At 43.0% G+C, this 20,487-nt stretch overlaps 1 protein-coding gene across 4 annotated transcripts in view; it reads left to right on the forward strand.

The window, feature by feature from the left end:
• The window catches only part of CTNND1 (catenin delta 1), a 40,970-nt gene extending 20,530 nt beyond the window's left edge, over positions 1-20,440 (forward strand). For 3 of the 4 annotated variants that reach the window (XM_072130100.1, XM_072130101.1, XM_072130103.1), the window contains 18 exons: positions 564-629; positions 710-847; positions 2,026-2,432; positions 3,732-3,960; positions 4,711-4,933; positions 6,999-7,191; positions 7,418-7,535; positions 7,795-7,942; positions 8,566-8,631; positions 9,618-9,745; positions 12,340-12,490; positions 12,622-12,805; positions 13,686-13,800; positions 14,188-14,266; positions 16,506-16,553; positions 17,142-17,221; positions 18,557-18,638; positions 19,855-20,440. In XM_072130100.1, the coding sequence (XP_071986201.1) occupies positions 564-629; positions 710-847; positions 2,026-2,432; positions 3,732-3,960; positions 4,711-4,933; positions 6,999-7,191; positions 7,418-7,535; positions 7,795-7,942; positions 8,566-8,631; positions 9,618-9,745; positions 12,340-12,490; positions 12,622-12,805; positions 13,686-13,800; positions 14,188-14,266; positions 16,506-16,553; positions 17,142-17,221; positions 18,557-18,619 (2,436 nt within the window). In that variant the 3' untranslated portion in view covers positions 18,620-18,638; positions 19,855-20,440. The remainder of the gene's footprint in view (positions 1-563; positions 630-709; positions 848-2,025; positions 2,433-3,731; positions 3,961-4,710; positions 4,934-6,998; positions 7,192-7,417; positions 7,536-7,794; positions 7,943-8,565; positions 8,632-9,617; positions 9,746-12,339; positions 12,491-12,621; positions 12,806-13,685; positions 13,801-14,187; positions 14,267-16,505; positions 16,554-17,141; positions 17,222-18,556; positions 18,639-19,854) is intronic. The other variant, XM_072130102.1, reaches the window with a different exon arrangement.
• The last annotated feature ends 47 nt before the right edge of the window (positions 20,441-20,487 follow it).

Below are 20,487 nucleotides of genomic sequence, written 5' to 3' on the forward strand. Positions count from 1 at the left end.
GGCCGTTTTTACTAAGTGCGTTTTCAGATCGTTAAAAACGCATGCGTTAAATAACATCCGTTTTTTTTAAAACGCATGCGTTTTTGTCAGTTTTTCCGAAATTGCGCACTGAAAAACGGACAAAAACGCATGCGTTTTTAACTATCTGAAAACGCACTTAGTAAAAACGGCCCAAAAAAGCCATGTGTGTCTTCACCCTTAGGTTGATGGGACACGTGGCGTTTTGAACCAGTTTTTGGCCCGTTTTTAAGCAGTCTGTTAAAAAACGCATGCGTTTTTGACAGGTTTTACCAATTATATTAATTAAAACTGGTCAAAAACGGATGCATTTTTTAACGGACTGCCCAAAAACAGATTGAAAACGCCACGTGTGTCACCACGCTTACTGCGTGTCCCACACCTGACCCATGGTAATGAACGCTAAAGATGAATCACATGTGAATGCCCGGATAGGAATACCTCTACCAGGTGCCTATAGAGACGTGTGGGGCGAGGGGTGATTGATGGTTCATCAGGTTCTCTTGTTGTTTGTAACTCTTGAAACTTGCACCTTTCACCTGCAGAACGGACGAGTCATTCACTCCACCGAGGGGCAGAGAAAGAAGTATTCGGATATAAACTCTACACAGGTGAGATGAAGTAGTTCAAGATGGCCAAGATTTTGGTTTATCAGCAGGGGTGATGCTTTATCTCTGAATGTCTTCTCTAGGATCATTCCTCCTTTGTGTACTCGCCAGTCAGAATGGAGGGCCACGGTCTTCCTGCTGATGAAAGTTATGTTTTGGATGATGAGCCCTCCTACTTGTCATACAGCATGTCTGAAGAGTCCCGGCACACAGATATTCCAGTAAGTGTAACATTTTTAAGGTCATTTTGTGCTGCTTTTTGGTTATAGGTGGTGTTCTTTTTGGAAATCCCCCGCTGGTTATTTGGGTCCCCTTAGCACTAAACAGATCACTAAGTTTAACTACCGAGAGCCTCTGATTAAAACATTGAAATGTGTGTTAAAACATATGAAATGCTGCAATGACTGCTGGTACAACTGCACTCCACCTCTAAATTAAAATTTAAAAGAATTGCTGATTTCTGTCTCAAGGAGAATCTCCACTTTAGTATCACACCAGGATTGTGTTTGTAGAGGCCACTCAGCACATATGTATCCACTATTGAAGTTAATTTCTTACACTGCTCAATCCAACTGAAGCTTTAAAGGGAACATGTCATGGCGATTTGGGACACTAAGCCACCTCCAGGTCCTTTATAGACCAGTTGTTTAATGTCCCAAATTGCCATTTTTGCTTTTTTTTTTTTTTTTAAAAACAACTTTATTCTCAACCCTGGCATTCTTCGGTGGCTGCAGGATGCCGCAGGTCAAGCCGGCGTAGTTCATTTCTGCTTCACTGCACAAGCGCCGTAGGTACGACACGTAGGGAATTTGTAAGTCCCAGGCCAGTTGTACAGGAGAGACTGCATTTACACATGGCACTTACATTTCATTTGTTTCATTCACACATGGATTTTAGAGTGTTGTCACACAATGGCGTTTTGAAATGGAATGAGAACGCACAGGGGCGGGCCGCTGCCGATTGCACATGCGTTTGCCGATTGCACATGCGTTTGCCGATTGCACATGCGGTTGCCGATCTCATGTGTTTGCATTCAATCAGCACCCGGTGTCTTCTATAGTCTAAATGCAAGGAGCCGGGTGCTGATTGCTGATCACATGCGGAAGAGGCTTTCTCCTGCTAAAATGTGCGTCTTATGGTCCGGAAAATATGGTAATCCAGCGCTCTCGCCCCGTATGCAGAGGGCTAACCAAATAACGCTACAGAAAATGTTTGCAATGTATTTGCTAGAAAGAACTTTAGTTTGAAAGAACTTAAAACTTATAAAATGTTAAGATTCACTTTGTCTCTTATCTGATTTCTTTATTTGGTAATAATTTGCATATTTTGTAAATGATTTGGGGTTTATCGTTATTTGCTACTTAACTTTTTATATATTTCTTTCTTTATTCCTCTCAAGATAAAACCATCAGTTGGATATTCTCAGACATTGGATCGCCCCTATCGTGATATAGTAGGGAGCGCTGGTGCCTACACTACAGTCCCCCGTAATTATCACTTCCGTGGACCTGGAACGGAGGCCGTTCAGATGATTCCACCCCCTCAGCATCCGGGCTACAGCAGTCTGTCCAGACCTAACAACAGATACCGCACTGTGGAGCCGTATAGAGGTCCTGGGTATGGGCCTCAGCCTCAGGTCCGGGGTGCTGGAGGTAGTCAGTCTGATCTCCTGGCTGTCCGGTATGGCTCTGAAGACGCTTATGGAATGGAAGAAGATCGTCGCAGCCTTGGCGGTTATGTAGACGGCCCAGACTATTCTACTACTGGCAGGAGGGCTGTCAATGGAGATCAGCGCAGGCGACTTAGGTGAGTGAAATGCAGTTTTATTTATAGGGAACCTGAAACTATATAACATTAACCCCTTATCTCCGCATCTTCCTTGTTAATGCCCAGTCCTTTTTTTTTTTTCCCCCCCTGGGAAAAATGTGGTTTTTATAGCACAACTTTTGAGTTTTACTTGTCCTCCTGTTGAACTCTTATTAACCCGTTCTGTGCACTATAGTTAAGAACGTAACTTTCGTTTTTAACATATATTTCTGCATTTAATGTGGAACCTGAATAATATAAAAACCCTTTTATTTTGTTACTATTTTTAGTATTGCACTGCATCGCTCCCGTACGTGCCGTGAGGCCATTGCGATGTATGTGGGACTATATACGTCCCCCATAGGTTCGTGTGAATGTAGCCTTAAAGTGACTTTATACCTGAGCATTTCTATGAAAATGTGAAAAATCGCACCCAAAGTTCATAGCCCCATAACCTCCTACAAAAATGAGAGGATGCAAAAGTTTTTCAAAATTTTCACCAAATGTCTGATTTTCTCATAAATACATGCAAAACGTACCACCAAAACATGAAGTGCAAAGTGTCACAAGAAAATCTCAATCACTTGGATATGTTAAAGCTTCCAAAGTTATAACCACACGGGGCAGATCTGATAGAATGGGCCGTGTCAGGAAGGTGAAAAGTGGCTTTGGCCGTAAGGGGTTAAGGGAAATCTACCATCATGATAAACCAAGGACATTACTCCTAGATCCAGACACTGTGACTGGGGTCATCTGTCTTATATCTGTTATCCATGACCTCCTTCCTTCAAAAATCTGATTAATATGCATAATTATCGTTGATTTTTGAGGGAGGCCATGGATAAATCATATACGATTACCAGTCAGTGCCTGGATCGATGAGTACAGGTGGTCCCTTACTTAAGGACACCCGACTTAGACGGCCCCTAGTTACAGACGGACACCTCTGCCCCCTGTGACCTCTGGTGACCTCTCTGGATGTTACTATAGTCCCAGACTGCAATGATCAGCTGTAAGGAGTCTGTAATGAGGCTTCATGGATAATCCTTGGTCTCATTACAGCAAAAAATGTTGAAACTCCAATTGTCACTGGGGCAAAAAAAAATTGTCCAGAACAACAATTATAAAATATACAGTTTTGACTTGCATACAAATTCAACTTGAGAACAAACCTCTGGAACCGATCTTGTATGTAACCCGGAGACTGCTTGTAATGTCCTTGGTTTATCTTGATGGATATTGATTTGTCCTTAAATGTTCTGATTAATAACTTTGTTCTTTCTTTTTCCTCCCGTGAAGGAGTTACGAGGATCCATTGGCTGATCATTACAATTCTTCTTTGCCTCAGTCTGGGAGTCTCTCCAGCCTCGGCCCTGCACCTTTGACAGTGGCCCCCAGCGGCCCCTGGAGACAGCCGGAGCTTCCGGAGGTTCTCGCCATGCTAAGTTATACTCTTGATGCTGTAAGATTAAATGCAGCAGCGTATTTGCAGCACTTGTCATATCGGAATGAAGACGTAAAGAGAGAGGTTCGTATGTATTTCACTGTAACAGGTTCTTATAAGCACTTTACTTCCTGTAGTTCTAGAATATTAACACTTCTGATACTATTTTATAATTCACTATATGTGTAACAAGTTTTGGTGCTAGTGACCTATCACGTGTGTAGAAAGGTGAGGTGCTGAGACTTTTTGGGGGGAAACATTAGGCCACCTGTGGGACAGCAGCAGGTGACCGGGCCAAGGTCCATTGAAGTAACTATAAGGGGGATAAGAGTCATCTAAGGCGTGTATGCCCCTAAATCTCACCCTGCTGCCCGTGTACCCACCACAGCTCCTGATCAGCAAAACTGAGGGAAGATAAGTTTTTGTTGTAAGGGCTACAAATATCACAAAATTACGGAATTTCCTCAGTGACCGCCCCCCCCCCCCCCCCCCCCCCGGTTATGGTTGTTTTTAATTTTTACAAATTTTAACACTCCTAGCTCACTCGTCCAACATCCAGACATCTTCATTGTGCCAGATCGCCATACAGAAATGCAGTTGTGGGCACAGGGGCCTCATTATTCTGGCCTGTAAGCGCACATTTCGTAGACGGTGATCATAACAAAAAGTCAATCCAGACAATAATTGGCCATGTATAAAAAATATTAGCAATTAGATGAGGGCAAATAAATCGAGGATAAAATAGAACTAATATTGTAAAAAGTTTGCTATTTGTAAAACTTTTTGTATTGTACGAGCAATTAACACAATAAAATCCTTCTATTTTGTCTTCAGGTCTGTCGTTTACGTGGAATCCCACCGCTTATAAGTCTCCTGGAGGATCCCCGGGCACCGGTGAGGCTGGCAGCTTGTGGTGCACTGAAGAATCTTTCTTACGGTCCAGCAAAGGAGAACAAATTGGCAGTAAAAAACTGTGATGGGGTACCAGCCCTGGCAAGACTACTGCGCAGACGGGCGGATGGCCGGGAAGGGAGGGAGATGGCCGAGTGCGTAACCGGTGAGTTTGTCTCCTGTTGTTTTGAATCTTAACTTGTGACTTTGAAATCATTAACTTAAAAAAATTCCACAACTTTTTCATTTCTCCGTGTAAAGAGCTGTGTGAGGGCTTATTTTCTGCATAACAAATTTTACTTCTCAGTGACGTGATTATTCCATGTGCTGGGGAAAAAATCCAAATGTGGAGAAATTTTAAAAAAAATGCATTTGCGTCACTTTCTTGTGGGCTCAGTTTTTGCGGCTATCACTGTTCGCTCCAAATAACCTCTACTTTATTCTTTGGCTTGGGACGATCGCGGTGATGCCAAATTTATACAGGTTTTATTACATATACAAAAATTAAACGAAGGTGTACAAAAAAAATATCGAACTTTCCGCCATCTTGTGATGCTAAGAACTGTTGTATGCTTTGGTGCACGGAGATGTGTAAGGCGTCGTATTTGGCGAAATGAGCCGATATTTTCATTGCTGCCATTTTGAGGACTGTGCAACATTTTGATCACTTGATTACATTTTTTGGGATGTAAATGGTGTAGAATTAGCATTTTGCACATTCGGGTGCTATTTTCCATTTATGAGGTTCACCGCCGGCAATAATAATTTGTACATTTTAATGTACAATTAATGGCAATTTGAGACGCAGCAATAACGTTTGATTTTTCCTGTTTATTACATTTTATATCTAGGGAAAAGGGAACGACTTAAATTTTTTGTGTGGGTGTGTTTTTTATTTTACAAACCTTCGAGGGTACATTCATTCCTACCATATACTGCAATACATACAGCCCCCGCTCCTCTGCGCTGTGGATTTTTTGAATTACAATTCAATTGCAGTGGGAAGGGACTTGGCCCAATTGTTTAGGTGTTTCTGCTGAAACTCATGTGATCGATAGTAAACACCACATGCTATGAGTAAGCCATGCAATAGACCGGTCTCTAGTTACTGATCGCATGCGTTTCCATGGAAATGCATATGCTGCAAAACACGTGGTGGTCATCCTGGATTGCATCAGTTTCAGTCAAAGAGCAGATATGCAAAATATATTTCCAGGATGGGAAAAGGGAAAACCAGGCCTCTTCTGCGACCCCCTTACCATCAAGCAGGACTTTCAGGAACCACCTACACAGAAATAATGGACTTGAAAACCCACTCGTTGAAAAAAAAATACTTTTGTGTAAGTAGAATAACATTATAAATGTAAAATGACGGACCACACAGAGGTAACAGACAGACATAAGATGCACATTGTCCGAGGTGTAAGCATAATGACCGTATTCCGCTAGAAGTTCTAGTGCTGAGTGCAATTGGGACCCGATTCAGTCCAAAAATAAATAGGGACTTCAGCAAGAACCTGTAGTTAGAGCACGGTACCCACCTAACAAGTCCTGATAGTTCATAGGGATGACAGTTGTATTTCAATAGTATCACAACAAAAAAAGGGGGAAGACACAAGTTATAAACACAGACCACAGGCAGTGTACACCAACACAGACACGTGTCTGACTCCCCAGACAATGCTATCTTTTTTGCGTAACCCGTGTCTGGTTGGTGTACGCTGCTTGTGGTCTGTATTTATAACTTGTGTATTCCCCATTTACACAATAAAAGTATTTGTTTCGCTGAGTGTTTTCCTGTTTATTACTTCTGTGTAAATTCAGTAGGTGGGATGTTTTGTGGGAAGTGATGATTGGCCCAACATGGTCACTTCCGAAACTATTGGTGAATGACTTTCAGGAAGCCTAATGACTTGATGCAGCCAATCCAGTAATTTTATTCCAGAAGGAGCAGACGGCGCAGTTGTCGTGTTTTTGCTGCAGAAGCAAAGAAAATACAATGACATGACAAATAAGTGCACCCAGCAAAATAAACTCTGCTCTACCCAAGATATATCTGGGGTTCCCTGCCACGTTATAGGGTTGGGCTGTCGATTTCGTGGTGAATGTATGAGTTTGCTGAAATATCAGTTCTACATAGTAGGTCCATGTAATAACATAGTTGCCAGTTTGTGACGTCATAATCTAAAGATTTTATGATGAAATTAATAACTTTGTCATATGTTTGTTAGGTACTCTCTGGAATTTGTCCTCTTTGGACTCCATAAAGATGGAACTTGTGGATCAAGCGCTTAACACTCTAACTCAGGAAATCCTTGTTGCTTATTCCGGTTGGCACAGAGATGGATCGATGAATGCAGAAGAGGGCAAGTCTCGCCACATTGAGTGGGAGCCGGCATTGGTGAATACAACAGGATGCTTACGGTAATGAGATGCAGAGTAGTAATGTACTGCAGAGCTATTACATTGACCTTCAACTACATTCACATGGCCGCGTGCTCGCCCAGACCAGGGCCGGCTGGGGACGGATAGGGATCTGAGCGCTCCTCACCCACGGTGACCAGATCATGGCGCTCGTGTGAATGAGGCCCAAGTCTGTCTTTGAGAAGGATTGCTTATTTTTCAATACGTGGCTTTTTCTCTCCCCCAGGAATATCTCTTCAGAGCGTTCTGAAGCACGCAGGAAAATGAGGGAGTGCGAGGGGCTTGTGGATTCTGTGGTCCACATACTGCGCTCAGAGGTGGGCCATGGACAAGCTGACAGCAAGGTATGTATACATTTCTTCATGCAACACCGGTTACGCTCCGATGCTGACAAGAGCTCACATTGGAGGAGGTATTATATCTTTATGCTTATTTAGAAATCTTTCAAAACTTTTTTTACTTCCTCCCTGGGCTGCTCAGCCCCCCCCCCCAGGGGAATTGTGGGACACTGTTGATATATTAAATTGCAATAGTTGGAAATGGCGGTATATGATGGGAGGTATAAAAAAAAAAAAAAAAAAATCCTTTTTTCTTATATTCCAGCTTGTGGAGAACGTTGTATGTCTCCTTAGGAACCTCTCATACCATATCCATCGTGAGATCCCACAGGCTGAAAAGTATCAAGAAAACCCTCAGACTGCAAATACTGAACCACAGAATCCCAGTTGCTTTGGTGTACGTCGTGGTAAAGGTGAGTTTGGCATTTGAATTCTGGCTTGAATCAGCTGTTACTAAATGTGTCGCTTACCTGTTTACCTGATACCTGCTATTCCATTTTCTTAGTTTAAAGCTTTTACCAAGCTGCATAAATGAAATGTTTGGTGTAAGTACCTAGCGATAACAAATACGCGTTTTATGTCTGCTAAAGTCTGAATCTGAAATGGGCGAGAGGGGACATGTGACTGCTGACTTCGTCATTGCAGTTGGCAAAGTTCTTCTGTTCATGTATTTTCACCTACCCCCTCCAAGGAATCTAGGCCATGAAAACGCAGAAACTTTAACCCCCGACACATGCAACATAATCTGCCGCTGCCAAATGCAGGCCGTGTAGAGTTGAATGATTAGATCCTGGCCATATAGTATTGGGGTTCTGCTACTTTGTTAAATCGAGGTTACAAGGATCACAAGAAAATGTAACTATATTTGTCGTCCTCTATTTAAAGTAAAAATTTAACTGAGATCTTACACTTTATAAACTTCTCTCCATCTGTAATATGTGCATCCACAATGATTTTGGGGAATCCTATTGTGCAGTATCTGAAGCGGTAGAATTTTGCAAACTTCTAAAACCGTCTATTGCTTTCATTGTAATAGGGAAGAAGACCTCAGAGGAGCCTGCGGATACAGTGGATTTCCCAAAAAGGACGACCCCAGCAGTAGGTGAGCGGCCTTGTTGTTTGCTTTATTCTCTTCAGTGTTTTTACGATACAAACAAGCCGAGCAAAATTATGGTTTGACCCCCTTCACTCAAAGGGTTTCTCCGGGCCCCAGAACCATCAGAGAACCTGCGTATTACTTGTGGATTTGCAGCACATTCACTTTGGTGTGGAAAATCCATAGTAGTTGTAGCAGTGTAGTATAAGGCATGTATGGCCTATTGATGGCAAAATGAATGCAATGTGGTCTAAAACCTCAATGTGGTGCACCGCATATAAGGGGCTTATTACTCCAGTATTATGGTGTAGACCTATTGATACATCTCCCCCCCCATTTCTTTTACTGTGCGCTATAGATGGACAATTGGTTTGGCCCCCACCCTCTTAATATTTGCCTTTTCTCTTTTTAATGGCACTTTGTTGATTTATGTTTAACATTGAAGGTGAAAATTAATCTGAAAGCTTTGTCTGACATTACTTTGTAGAAAGATTTGTACCTTATCATATTCTGGAGAGAAAGTCTACACATCCTTTTTACGTCCTGTAAAGGAAAGCGATCTGAAGCAGCACTCCGGTAGTAGTGAAAAATGAAGTGATTTATTCCACCATCAATGGCTACTACCGGAGTGCTGCTTCAGATCGCTTTCCTTTACTGCACGTAGTGGGTCACGTCAGACCTGCACCCGACCTCTGCATGGTGCCGTTCCAACCCCGTTTCTTTTGTTCCTTTTTATGTCCTATGCACGGCTACTTCCAGATGTATGGTAGCAAATGTCACACGTCTCCTCTCACTTGTTTCATAGTCATTGTAGATGAGGCTTGAAGACGACGCAGGTTCATGAAGCCAAACTTATAAGATCCAAAAAATGTTTTATGTCCCATAAACTGTAATATTTTTCTCAAAAAAATACCCTGACCTCCCCTGAACATGGACAAAGTATCCGCCATGTTTATTTTCCCATCTTTAACCCTCGACCTCTTTCCCCGCAGGCTATGAGCTCCTTTTCCAGCCGGAGATTGTTCGTCTCTATGTTTCACTTGTTAAGTTGTCTCGTACACCTGCAGTCCTGGAAGCGGCAGCTGGTGCCATCCAGAACCTGTGTGCTGGGAGCTGGATTGTAAGTACCCATGACCATGTGTGCAATCTGAATCAATCTACATGCTTACATCCTCTACACAACCTAAACCTGGAATACATGGGGTTCTGAAGATAATTTTTAACACTTTACATTTTTACTTTATCACTCAGTAATGGTCAGTGGTACTTTTTAGCATGACACTTCATAATTTCTCTAGTGCTGTGTGCTGACAATGGGCTTAGATTATCTGGGTACAGATTTATATTCCCTTCCATTTAGCTTCTGAACATTCTACTAGTATCTGCCACGTAGAAAGACTAGACCGATCACAGATAAGAGATGAGATGTATATAACACACACTGACTCTCTTCAGTCCTGCTGCATCTGAGCTATAACATACAGAGTGCCTCCCTCTGGACAAAGACCTTATGTTATCTGTAGCTTGTTGACTAAGTCTGTGCATGCTGCTTGCCGGCAGGAAGCGTCTGGAAATGTGTGTGTGTATGTGTGTGTTAGCTCACCGTGTAATGAAAGCGAAGGGGCGGAGATTACTCTGCATCGAGCAGACGGGAGAAGCTAATCATGAGAAGAATCTGCCATGCCCAACCATAATCAGAAATTGTATACACCAGGACTGATGTTTGAATTATTTCTGTGAAATGCTGTATTTTTATAACGTTGAATTACAGAATGCGTCATTTGTCCACCAGGCATTCTGAGTGATTTTTTTTTTTCTTCCCCGTAATCAGTGGTTTAAGGGCAATAACTTATTTCATTTTTATTTCATTTATATTCTTAGGGATTTAAAGTGGGGGGAAAAATTATTTATTTTTCGGTAATTTTCAGATCCACTCAAAATGAACCTTTTATTAATGAATTCCCTGTTTTTGTTTCTGTCGTTTTTGATATATTATATGTAAAGCCTTGGGCAAACGGGGCGACTATGGTGATGTTTGTAGTGTAGTGGGGGATTTATTTTTTAATTATATGGTGTAACGTGAATGTATTTTTATGAATATTTAATATATTTTGTGTGTTTACTTAAAAATGGCCCATGGGGTCTTTTATAACCTCATGGGGACATATTAACGGTTTTTTCTAATTTTACTTTTTTTTTTACAATTTTTTTTTTTTCCCCTGTAACTGGGGCATCTATAAAAGCCTTGGAAAACCGCCACATGTGACTGGTGGTGCTGATCAGAGCTGGGCTGGGTCTAACTAGACCCAGCACCTCTGATTAACTCATGTAAGCTGATGACATGTTCCATAACCACATGAAGTGATACATTGCAGATTTGAATAATAGGGCTGTGTCAGAACACTAGAAAGAATTTAGAGGTAGAAGCCATGTCGCCAGTAACAATGTATTCATGGTGTCCTCCCTCCTGTGCCATGACTTGTGTGGATGGCTCCTGAGATTTAGATGGTCTCTCCCCCTGCACGGGGCTCCACACAGTCAATGCCTGATCTACCTCGGGTGTCTTCATACCCCCTCCCTGGTTTCACTGACCATGCTTATGTTAGGCCGGCCCCGGATGCTCGCGCTGCCTTTGTAACCACAGTGATATTTTTACTACAGCAACCTAGTACCATATGTGTCAGTGAATTCGTTTGCACGGAGATGTCCTGTTTCCACTACATAAGTGGCGCCTGCAAACAGTAGAACAAGGGATCGGAAGTCCCCCTGATCTGCTCCATAGCACAGGGATTGCTTCCTGCGGCCCATGGGATTCCTGATCTGCAGGAGAAGGGCTGCTCTATGGCTCAGACACTGAACACCCGGGGGTCCAGCACCTTCAGAACACCCGGGGGTCCCAATGGATTGCTTCTGAAGAGAACAGCTGATTGGTCGGGGTGTCCCATGCCATCGATCTCATATTGATGATTGATTGATAAGAGTAACATTATCTGGAAGCGCTGATAAGGGTCCGGACGGACACACATTCCCCTTTTCAGATGCAGTTTTTGATGTCCAAACCAGGAGTGGAGTAAAAAGACGCGGAGAAGCGGCTTCACTCAATGATGTGTCCTCAATCGTTATAATCCACACCCTCAAAAAACTGCATCTGAAAAAACAAACTTGTGAGCGCCCCCTGAATGTCCCTCCCCTCCCCCCCACTTGTTTCAGGGGTCAGACAGGAGGTGTTCTCCTTGTGGGGAGAGTGCCAATTAAGGCCGCCTTAAAGGCACGTGGAGACTTAAAGCCATAGATGCTCCACTAGGGAATTCTGGGAAGAATGCGAATACGTTTTCCAAGGTGTTCACTGGATAACTCTGCCGCCTTACTAGGTTGTTGTAAAGGATTTCTTTTCCTTCTGAAAATTCTTCATTTACCTTTTTGCTTCTACTTTTGTGCCTGGTTTCATTACATCGAAGGGACCTTATTTAGTCTCCGTTTTCCTTTTTGCTTTCTGTCCCCCCCCCCCCTCTCTATTTATATTGGACATCACATAACTAATTATTGCTCAGAGTAAATGAGTGAATTCCTTGTGTGCAGCAGAGTTTGGGGTTATGTCTACATTGTTAGGACCTCATTTTCTGTGACCTGTTGTTGTTGTGTTATTAATGGCTCTGTACACACTGTTTTTGTGCTTGCACCGCGTCTGATGTTTTGTGGTGTGCGCTTTCGCAGTACGGCCGCTGTATTCGTGCTGCTGTCCGTCAGGAGAAAGGTCTGTCGTCACTTGCTGATCATCTGAACCATGAGAGTGAGCGTGTTGTACGTGCCATTTGTGGAGCGCTACGCAACCTTTGTGGAGACAGCCGGAACCGAGAGCTGATAGGTGAGGCGGTGGGATTTTTTTTTATTTTTTATTATAGCTGTAACAAGAAGTTTTTTCTCATGTCACGTGATTTTAAAACCATAAAAACCTCTGACTCTGGTACTGAGCGCTTGTCTCTCTTCTTGGTCCAGGTAAACACGCCCTGACCAGCTTAGTGTCGCGTCTGCCCAGCTCTAAATCCTCTGCGGTGTCTGAGGATACGACTGTGGCCGTGCTGGGCACTATTCAGGAGGTTATCACCGGCAACTTGGAGGCGGCCAAAAAACTGCGGGAGAGCCAAGGAATCGAGAGACTCGTACTCATCAACAAGGGAGGGTGAGTGCACCGGGGCATCTAATCATTTGTTGTTTTAAGATTTCCTTGGCCTCAAATGAGGTTAAATGCATAAAGATTTATGTTTACCTTAACCCTGTAAGCAGTTATGACGGCAATTACATAATATGCAGATCATAATGCTGTTTATGATGTATGAGGGCGGCTCAGAGGCTGGGTCGTCTTTCATACATGGCGGGTGTTGGGTGGATTATGCCAGTACCGATCACATGGGTAAGCCGTTTCTCTGCTGCCGGCAAAGCCACTACTAGAATGCTAAGTGGCAGCTGCTATCTTACTTGTGATCATTGCACCCTGTGTGTGATCGGGGAGCGATGATCCGTTCCCATGGCAGCCTGGAGTCTGTATGAGACTACAGGATTCTATAATTCAGTAGCATCTATAACTGTGTGCTGGAGGCACACTGTAATAGATCTATAGCAAATTCTCCATACACAGTACTTGTAGTATTCCTGTATATGGTAGAACCAATTACAACCCCTACGGTTAGAAAAAGTCATAAAAAGAGATGTGTGGGGGGGGGGGAGTGTTAAAAAAAAAAGTTCCAAATACAAGGCATGAAATATGAAATCCCATCACAAGGAAATACAATTTATAACACAGAAACCGAGCCCTCGTACAGATCTGAAGATGGAATCATTTAAAAGTCATGTTTTGTTTTTTTTGTTTTTTTGTTTTTTTTAAAGATGGGAAGTGAAAAACAAAAACCATAAAGGGTTAAGGGTGGAGCTAACTCGTGACCTGTATAACTACCATATAGATTTCAGGCAATTTCTTTATCAATTGCAATATCTGCAGCAAAGACAAGACCCCATGAGAAGTTGGTTTGAATTGTAAACCTGCTGCTTTTTTGTGTTTGCAGTGAACGCTCCGACAGAGAAATTCGTAGCGCCGGCCTCTGCCTCCAGACTGTGTGGGGTTTCAAGGAGCTTCGGAGACCTCTAGAAAAGGAAGGTTGGAAGAAGAGCGACTTTCAGGTGATGATTCCATAATTCACTAGCAATGAATGAATGTGAACAAACCACTGTCCGGCTTATGGATAGTAATAGGGGAGCTACAGAGAGAGGAAAGGAGACATAGGAGACGAGTGAAGGGGTGACATAAAGGGGTGTACAGATGATTGGGGGGATGCAACGGATGGATTCACTGTTTTTGGCTTTTGACTGGAACCTAATGCCCCTCGCAATCTCTCCCAATATTCTCCTAGGACAGACCTTGTCCCCTTACTGAATCCCCAGGACTGGTGTTGAAAACCTAATGGTTTCACTTTTTGAATCGTATTTGACAAAACTTTCCTGTGTGAGAGGAAACTACAGCGACTGTTCACCGCGATGTGCAATGACCTTTCATTATCCCCTTATTAGGTATCTACTCCAGGCTCAAAGAGAGCCCAAGGGTTTGATGACAGCACTCTTCCCCTCATTGACCGAAACCAGAGAAATGGTAAGGATCCAGTCATACTGATGGAAATAAAGCTCCGACCGTGAGGAATGCACCATGAGAGGAAAATAATAATTATAATTCACAGATTACGCAGCGCTGCACAAAGCATTTCAAATGTGATGGTAGATTCCTCCTGCTGCCTCTGCCCTGATCTGTAATGTAATAATCCTGGAGCCTAACCTGACTTGTTATAAACTTTATTTTAGTAATATGTAAATGAACTGCAGAGGCTACTGGGGTGTGGAGTAGCCCTGGCTCCCAGTGTTCAGGCTTGTACCCACCCCAGTAACCTCTGCAGTGCATTTACATATCACTTAGGCTACATTCACACTGCCATATATATGGAGTATATACGTCCCCCATAGACGGCAATGGGCGCACAGCACGCTACGGGACTGGTAGGGTGTAGCACCTTTCTGTGGGGTGAGCAGCGCCCCCTCCTCCTCCTCTCCGGGGCCGATGTGTGAATGTAGCCTAAAATAAAGTTTTTAACAAGTTTGATTTAGGTTCCAGGATTATTAAATTGCAGATTAGGGCAGAGGCAGCAGGAGGAATCTGTCATCAGATCTACTTCTGATAGGTTTCCTTAGGGTAGGTTTCTTTTAAAGGAAATATACCCTCAAAATCCATACTCCTAGATCCAGGCACCGTGACTGTGAGGATCTTATTACATATATCGGTGGCCTCCTTCCTTCTGAAATCAAAAAATTATACTAATGAGCCATAAGGCCTTTGGCTGGTGTTACCAGAGTCCCTCCGTACTGTATGTTTACAGGCTGTCTCCCTCCTACCTTTCTCAGCACTTCCCTTTCCCTCTGCCTGATTTACTCTTACACAGTGGGAGGGGGAAGTGCTCCGGCACAGTGTAACAGTCTGTAAATCTGCAACACTGATGAGGCTCTGGTTACATCCCCAGGACCCCTTCTAGCTCATTAGTATTAGTATAATATTAAAAGTTGCATTAAAGCGAAGGAGGCCTTAGCAAATAGATTATCAGTCACAGTGACTAAAAAAGTAGAATTTACTCAGATCTAGGCAAAGTTAGAGGGGGTCTCAAATTGTGTCAACCAGTTTTTTTTCCTACAATATAAGGATAATAAAAGGACCGTTGCTGGTTTACATTTTTTTTTTGGTGTTTTGAGCCTTATTAGAATTCCAATATAATTATTGTATCCAGATATTAAAGGACACCTGTCATCAGGTCTGTGTCACTTGTCCTGTCACTACTACCTGTTGGAGCAGCTCACAAGGATCCCATCCCAGCCTTTATCTAGTTATTTCATACATTATTCATTGTAAAATCATCTATTCTTTATCATGTAAATGAGGCTGGTCACATGGTCAGAGGCAGTGATGTCACCCGTTACCCCTCCCCCTGCTCATGTCTGTGTGTAATGTATAGTAAAGCATGGCTAGTGTGTGCTGCATCTGCTGACATGCTGCATCCTCCTAATACACAGGTGAGAGACACAGACATCAGCTACACATGAATCTGACATGTTCTCCTATATAACATGGCTGCATGGAGCTGCTGTATCTCTCCTATATACACACAGGCTGCAGGGGGCGTGGCCACCAGCACCAGGAAGCACATCATTATACAGCCTCACATCATTATACAGGCTGTCAGTCATGCACTGGGGGTGTGGCTGTGCCTCCCACTCATGAATAGAGTGGACAGCTTGAATATGCTAATGCTTCATTGGACATTTCACAGGTCATTTGCATACAGCTTTAGGACCTCATTGCTTAGGTTTACAGGCATGTAGAGGGACAATGAAGGGATAGAGGCAATGCTCTCTAATGGCAGTTTATGAAAATATATTTAGTTTAGGGGGTTATTTTGCATGACGGGTTCTCTTTAAGTTAACGTTGTGTTTGCATTACACATTATGTTAACACATTGTGAACTAAACCTGTGAGCGCAGCCTCGTGGCCCAGTTGTCAGGTTTTTCTGGTGGTACAGGATGAAGCAGGTCGTCTCTTTAGCTAAATAACGCAGGAAAGAAACTCTAAGGTTGCATTCACGTGCAGAACTTGCATTTGTGTTTTGAGACATAATTCAAGCTGCAGGGAGGAACTTGACCCAAACACTTAGACATTTCCATGGAAACGCTTGCGATGTAAACCACGTACAATGCACGGTTCTCATTCCCAATCACAAGTATTTGCACATTCACAGCGCAAAATAATAATTCTAAGCAGCTAAAGGTGTTTCTCTTGTTTTTGGCTTTTCCAGATAAAAAGATGGAGAGTGTGGACATTCCTTTGAATGACATCAGATCAGGTATTATTCATATTTTCATGGCCAACATTCACTTTGTGTTTTCTACTTCCTCCTTCCAGGCTCAGGTCTGCAGCACGTAGTGTGGTGGATGGGAGTCCCTGCATTATATAGGAATATAATACAAGTGCGTTCTCTCTGCTAATATTTCTATATAATGTAGGAACTCCCATCCCCTGCACTGTGTGCAGCCTGTGGGATTGTGCCACATGAGCCCTTAGGCAGGTTACACACGTCTGTGGAGATGTATACGCGGATGCAAATTTGCGTACGCATATACGTCCCTATAGACGGCAATGGCAGCGCGGCGGCGGTACATGTGTGGCACTGTTCTGAACATGCTCCATCTTTTCCCTGTGTGCGGTCACCTCCTCCTCCTCTCCAGCGCACGGCGGTATGCCCACAATGTGAATGTACCCTAAGCCTGGATTAACCTATACAACCCTTGACATTGTGATGAGTTGGTGCTGGAGGGCTGCTGGGAAGCAGTGATGGAAGCTTCAAATAAAATACTTTTGTATCTGCATTATAGGTGTGATCACAAGAATTTAATGATGTGTGTGTAAATATATATATATTTTTTTCTTTTAGACCCATATTCACACAATGGAGATCATGGCTCTCGTCACTTACACCGTTCAGGGGATCTCTCTGAGCTGGAACCTCTCAAAGTAAGTTGATGATATTGCAGCCGCAGCCGCCGTGGCTCAATCTGTCAGGTCTGTATATTGGCTCCTTACACTCGATGCCACAGCCGTCCTCTGTACATGCTGCATGCACACAAGTGGTTAGTCTGCATGGCTTTCCATTATATATGTGATTGGATTGTTCCTGGTTGCATTGTTGTCCCTGAACATTTGCCTGTCCTGCTGCTCCGTTCACTGTCTTCATGGTTGTAATGGAAATTGCAAAGCTTGAATTTGGGACAAACCCTTTAAAGAAAATCTAACATCAAAATCAAACCTGGATAAACCAGGGACACACAACCACAGTCCCGGGGCCTGGATCTATCTTCTTATATTTCTCAATCTTGTAAAGATATGCTAATGAGCCTGCAGGGCTCCATTGGCATTAGCAGAGCCCCTCAGTGCTGCAGATTCACAGGCTGTGACACTGAGCAGAACTTGTCCCACCTTCCCCCCCACCCACTTTCGATCTTCCTGTGTAATCTAGCAGCAGCAGCTAGTGGAGGGGAGATATGCTCTGCCCATTGTGACAGCATGTGAAGCTACAGCGCAGAGGGCCTCTGGAAATGTGCACCAGAGCCCTTGATGGAAGATTAGATGTGAGAATGGCTTTATGATTTGCTCCTATTGCAAGGGGTTGATTAGAGCGATTTTTGCACATATTTGCCCATTGTCTATTTGATTATTTCTTCCTGGTTTCCAATTTCCAAAGGTTTTTCCTTATGACACACAAACTGTAGTCTCTAATTCTGGAGCAAAACTACTTCCCTTCTGTCCTTTTCATTTTTTAATATAATACAGGAGTCTTGTAGATCACAAAATGACAGGACATTACACAAGATCAAATCTAATACAGGCGGTCCCCTACTTAAGGACACCCGACTTACAGACAACTCATAGTTACAGACAGACCCCTCTGACCTCTGGTGAAGCTCTATGAATGCTTTACTATAGTCCCAGGCTGCACTGATCAGCTGTAAGGTGTCTGTAATGAAGCTTTATTGATAATCCTTGGTCCAATTACAGCAAAAAATGTTTAAATTGCAATTGGCACTGGGGCCAAATTTTTTTTTGTCTGGATCTAAAATTATAAAATATACAGTTTCGACTTACATACAAATTCAACTTAAGAACAAACCTCCAGACCCTATCTTGTACGTAACCCGGGGACTGCCTGTGAGTCTTTGTTTTACTTCTTACGAAATACATTGTATTGTTTTCTAAGTTCACATGAATAATTTCCTTTACTCTCAGTTCTGTGTTTATTAGGCAGATGCCTTCTCATATAATTCATCTCATGGCTTGTGGTCTCTGTCACAGGAGAGGTCTCTCAGTGCCGGGGGCTCATTGAATCTTGGGGATGTTGAGGATCGACCAGTCTAATTCCACGTCTGTCGCATGCGTATGTAATGCACCATTGTGTGCTGCTTCATCATTGTCTGCTATTTCATCTGCATGTGTGTCGGTATATTCTCCTTATTGGTCTGTAATCCATAAAGTCGGACGTGTCTGGCATTTGCTTCTCATAAACTTGAGCAGAAGTGATCAGTCATATCGGCTGCATGTGCTTCCTGCAATGATCAGTCAAAACACTGCGCCATGGGACTGACCGGACCTGCTGCGGTTCTGTTGCTCGGCTCCTGATTTGGTTATTTTGGCACCTGCACACAACGAGTGTAACCGCCACCCAATCGCATGAAACCGGTCTCCGTCATCTGCTAAGTGGATGCCGGCCAAACCTTTCCTACACAGAAGCCGATAGACTGGAATTACTGACAAAAGTCTCTATTTAATCTATTTGGCCCAAGGATGAATCCGCAGGGGAAACATCACATGGGGATTTATTTTACTGATGTTTTATTCTGAATTTAGCCTGTCCCCGTTTTGTATTTTTCTTTAAACTACAAAATGTAGTTTGTAGTCAAACTTTACTTCTGCTGAGATTTGACTTATATTTTGTAATGTCTAAACCTCCGAATTGGACCCCATATTTAAAGGGAACCTATCACCAGGAATGCCATTATTAGCTGGTGACAGGTTCTTATAGCGTATGCTGTGCTGATTTTAAAAATTCCTTTGTCAGCATTCTGAATCATTTCAGTACTTTATATAAGTTTAATTCACATTACCTGGCTCGCTGCCAGCAGCTTGTGGTGAGTCCCGAGGGAATGGCAGCTGCAGCCTGTGTCTGTTTCCTCTCTACAACACTTATGCAGCTCCCTCTCCACTCCCTGTTGTGTGTTGAGCAGGCAGGGAAGAGAGGGGGATGGTTTGGAGGAGAGGAAGAATGCATGAGGAGACATGGGCTGCAGCTCCCCCTCCCCAGGACTTGCCCCATTCTGCTGGCACGGATCCAGGTAATGTGAATTAAACTTTTATAAAGTACTGAAATGTCAGAACACCTGACAAAGGTATTTTTAACCAGAACCAGCGTAGCTTAGGCTAATGGAACCTGTCAGCATTTTGCTTTGGTGTAAAATAACAGAAAAGGCAGAATGGCTGCAACACAGACCTAACCATTTATTACCCCCGAGAACACTTGTTATGGATATACCTTTAAATATTGATACCTTGTCCTAATATTTGTTTGTCTGACAATTATCTCCTCTCTTTTACAGGGTGACGCTCATGGTTAAGTGATCTCTTCTGAGCTACTGGACCAAGAATGTTTCCTCTGTTCTCCCTCACTGCCTGTCTCTACAACTCTCCGATCCCCTTCCCTTGTCTCTCTGCTGCGTTCTGAACATAATTTTGTGGACTTGTGACTGGGACAGGAAGCGCAGGAGACGCGATAACACTGGAATATCGCAATATTAACAGGCTGTAAATACAGAAACACTAACAAATGATAACACTGATCCTGCACTAACACCTCCAGGACAGAGCATTGTGGTGCAATTATTCTAGCACTATATATAATTCCCATTTATATGGCTTTTTTTTTTTTTTTGGTTTTTATTTTCTGGGTGATCTGGTTACATGTTTGCTGCAGTTTAATTTACTTCTGACACTGTTTTTGTCCCTCCCTTGTTTTGGAATCACCAGTGGCCTTTCTGTGGGGAAGGTAAGGAGTATGGAAAAAAAGAATGGACTCCCCTGACCCCAAACCCATCTTGCTTCCTTTAAAACCTTTTCATAACAATCTGATGCCAAGGATTATTTTTTTTATAAATAAAAATTTTTAAGACAATCATATTAAAAAAAGGTCTGGTCTGGTTATTTAAAGATCTGATGGAGCATTTGCAGACTCT

The sequence above is a fragment of the Engystomops pustulosus genome, chromosome 11 (genome assembly GCF_040894005.1).
Source record: "Engystomops pustulosus chromosome 11, aEngPut4.maternal, whole genome shotgun sequence".
Lineage (NCBI taxonomy): Eukaryota > Metazoa > Chordata > Amphibia > Anura > Leptodactylidae > Engystomops > Engystomops pustulosus.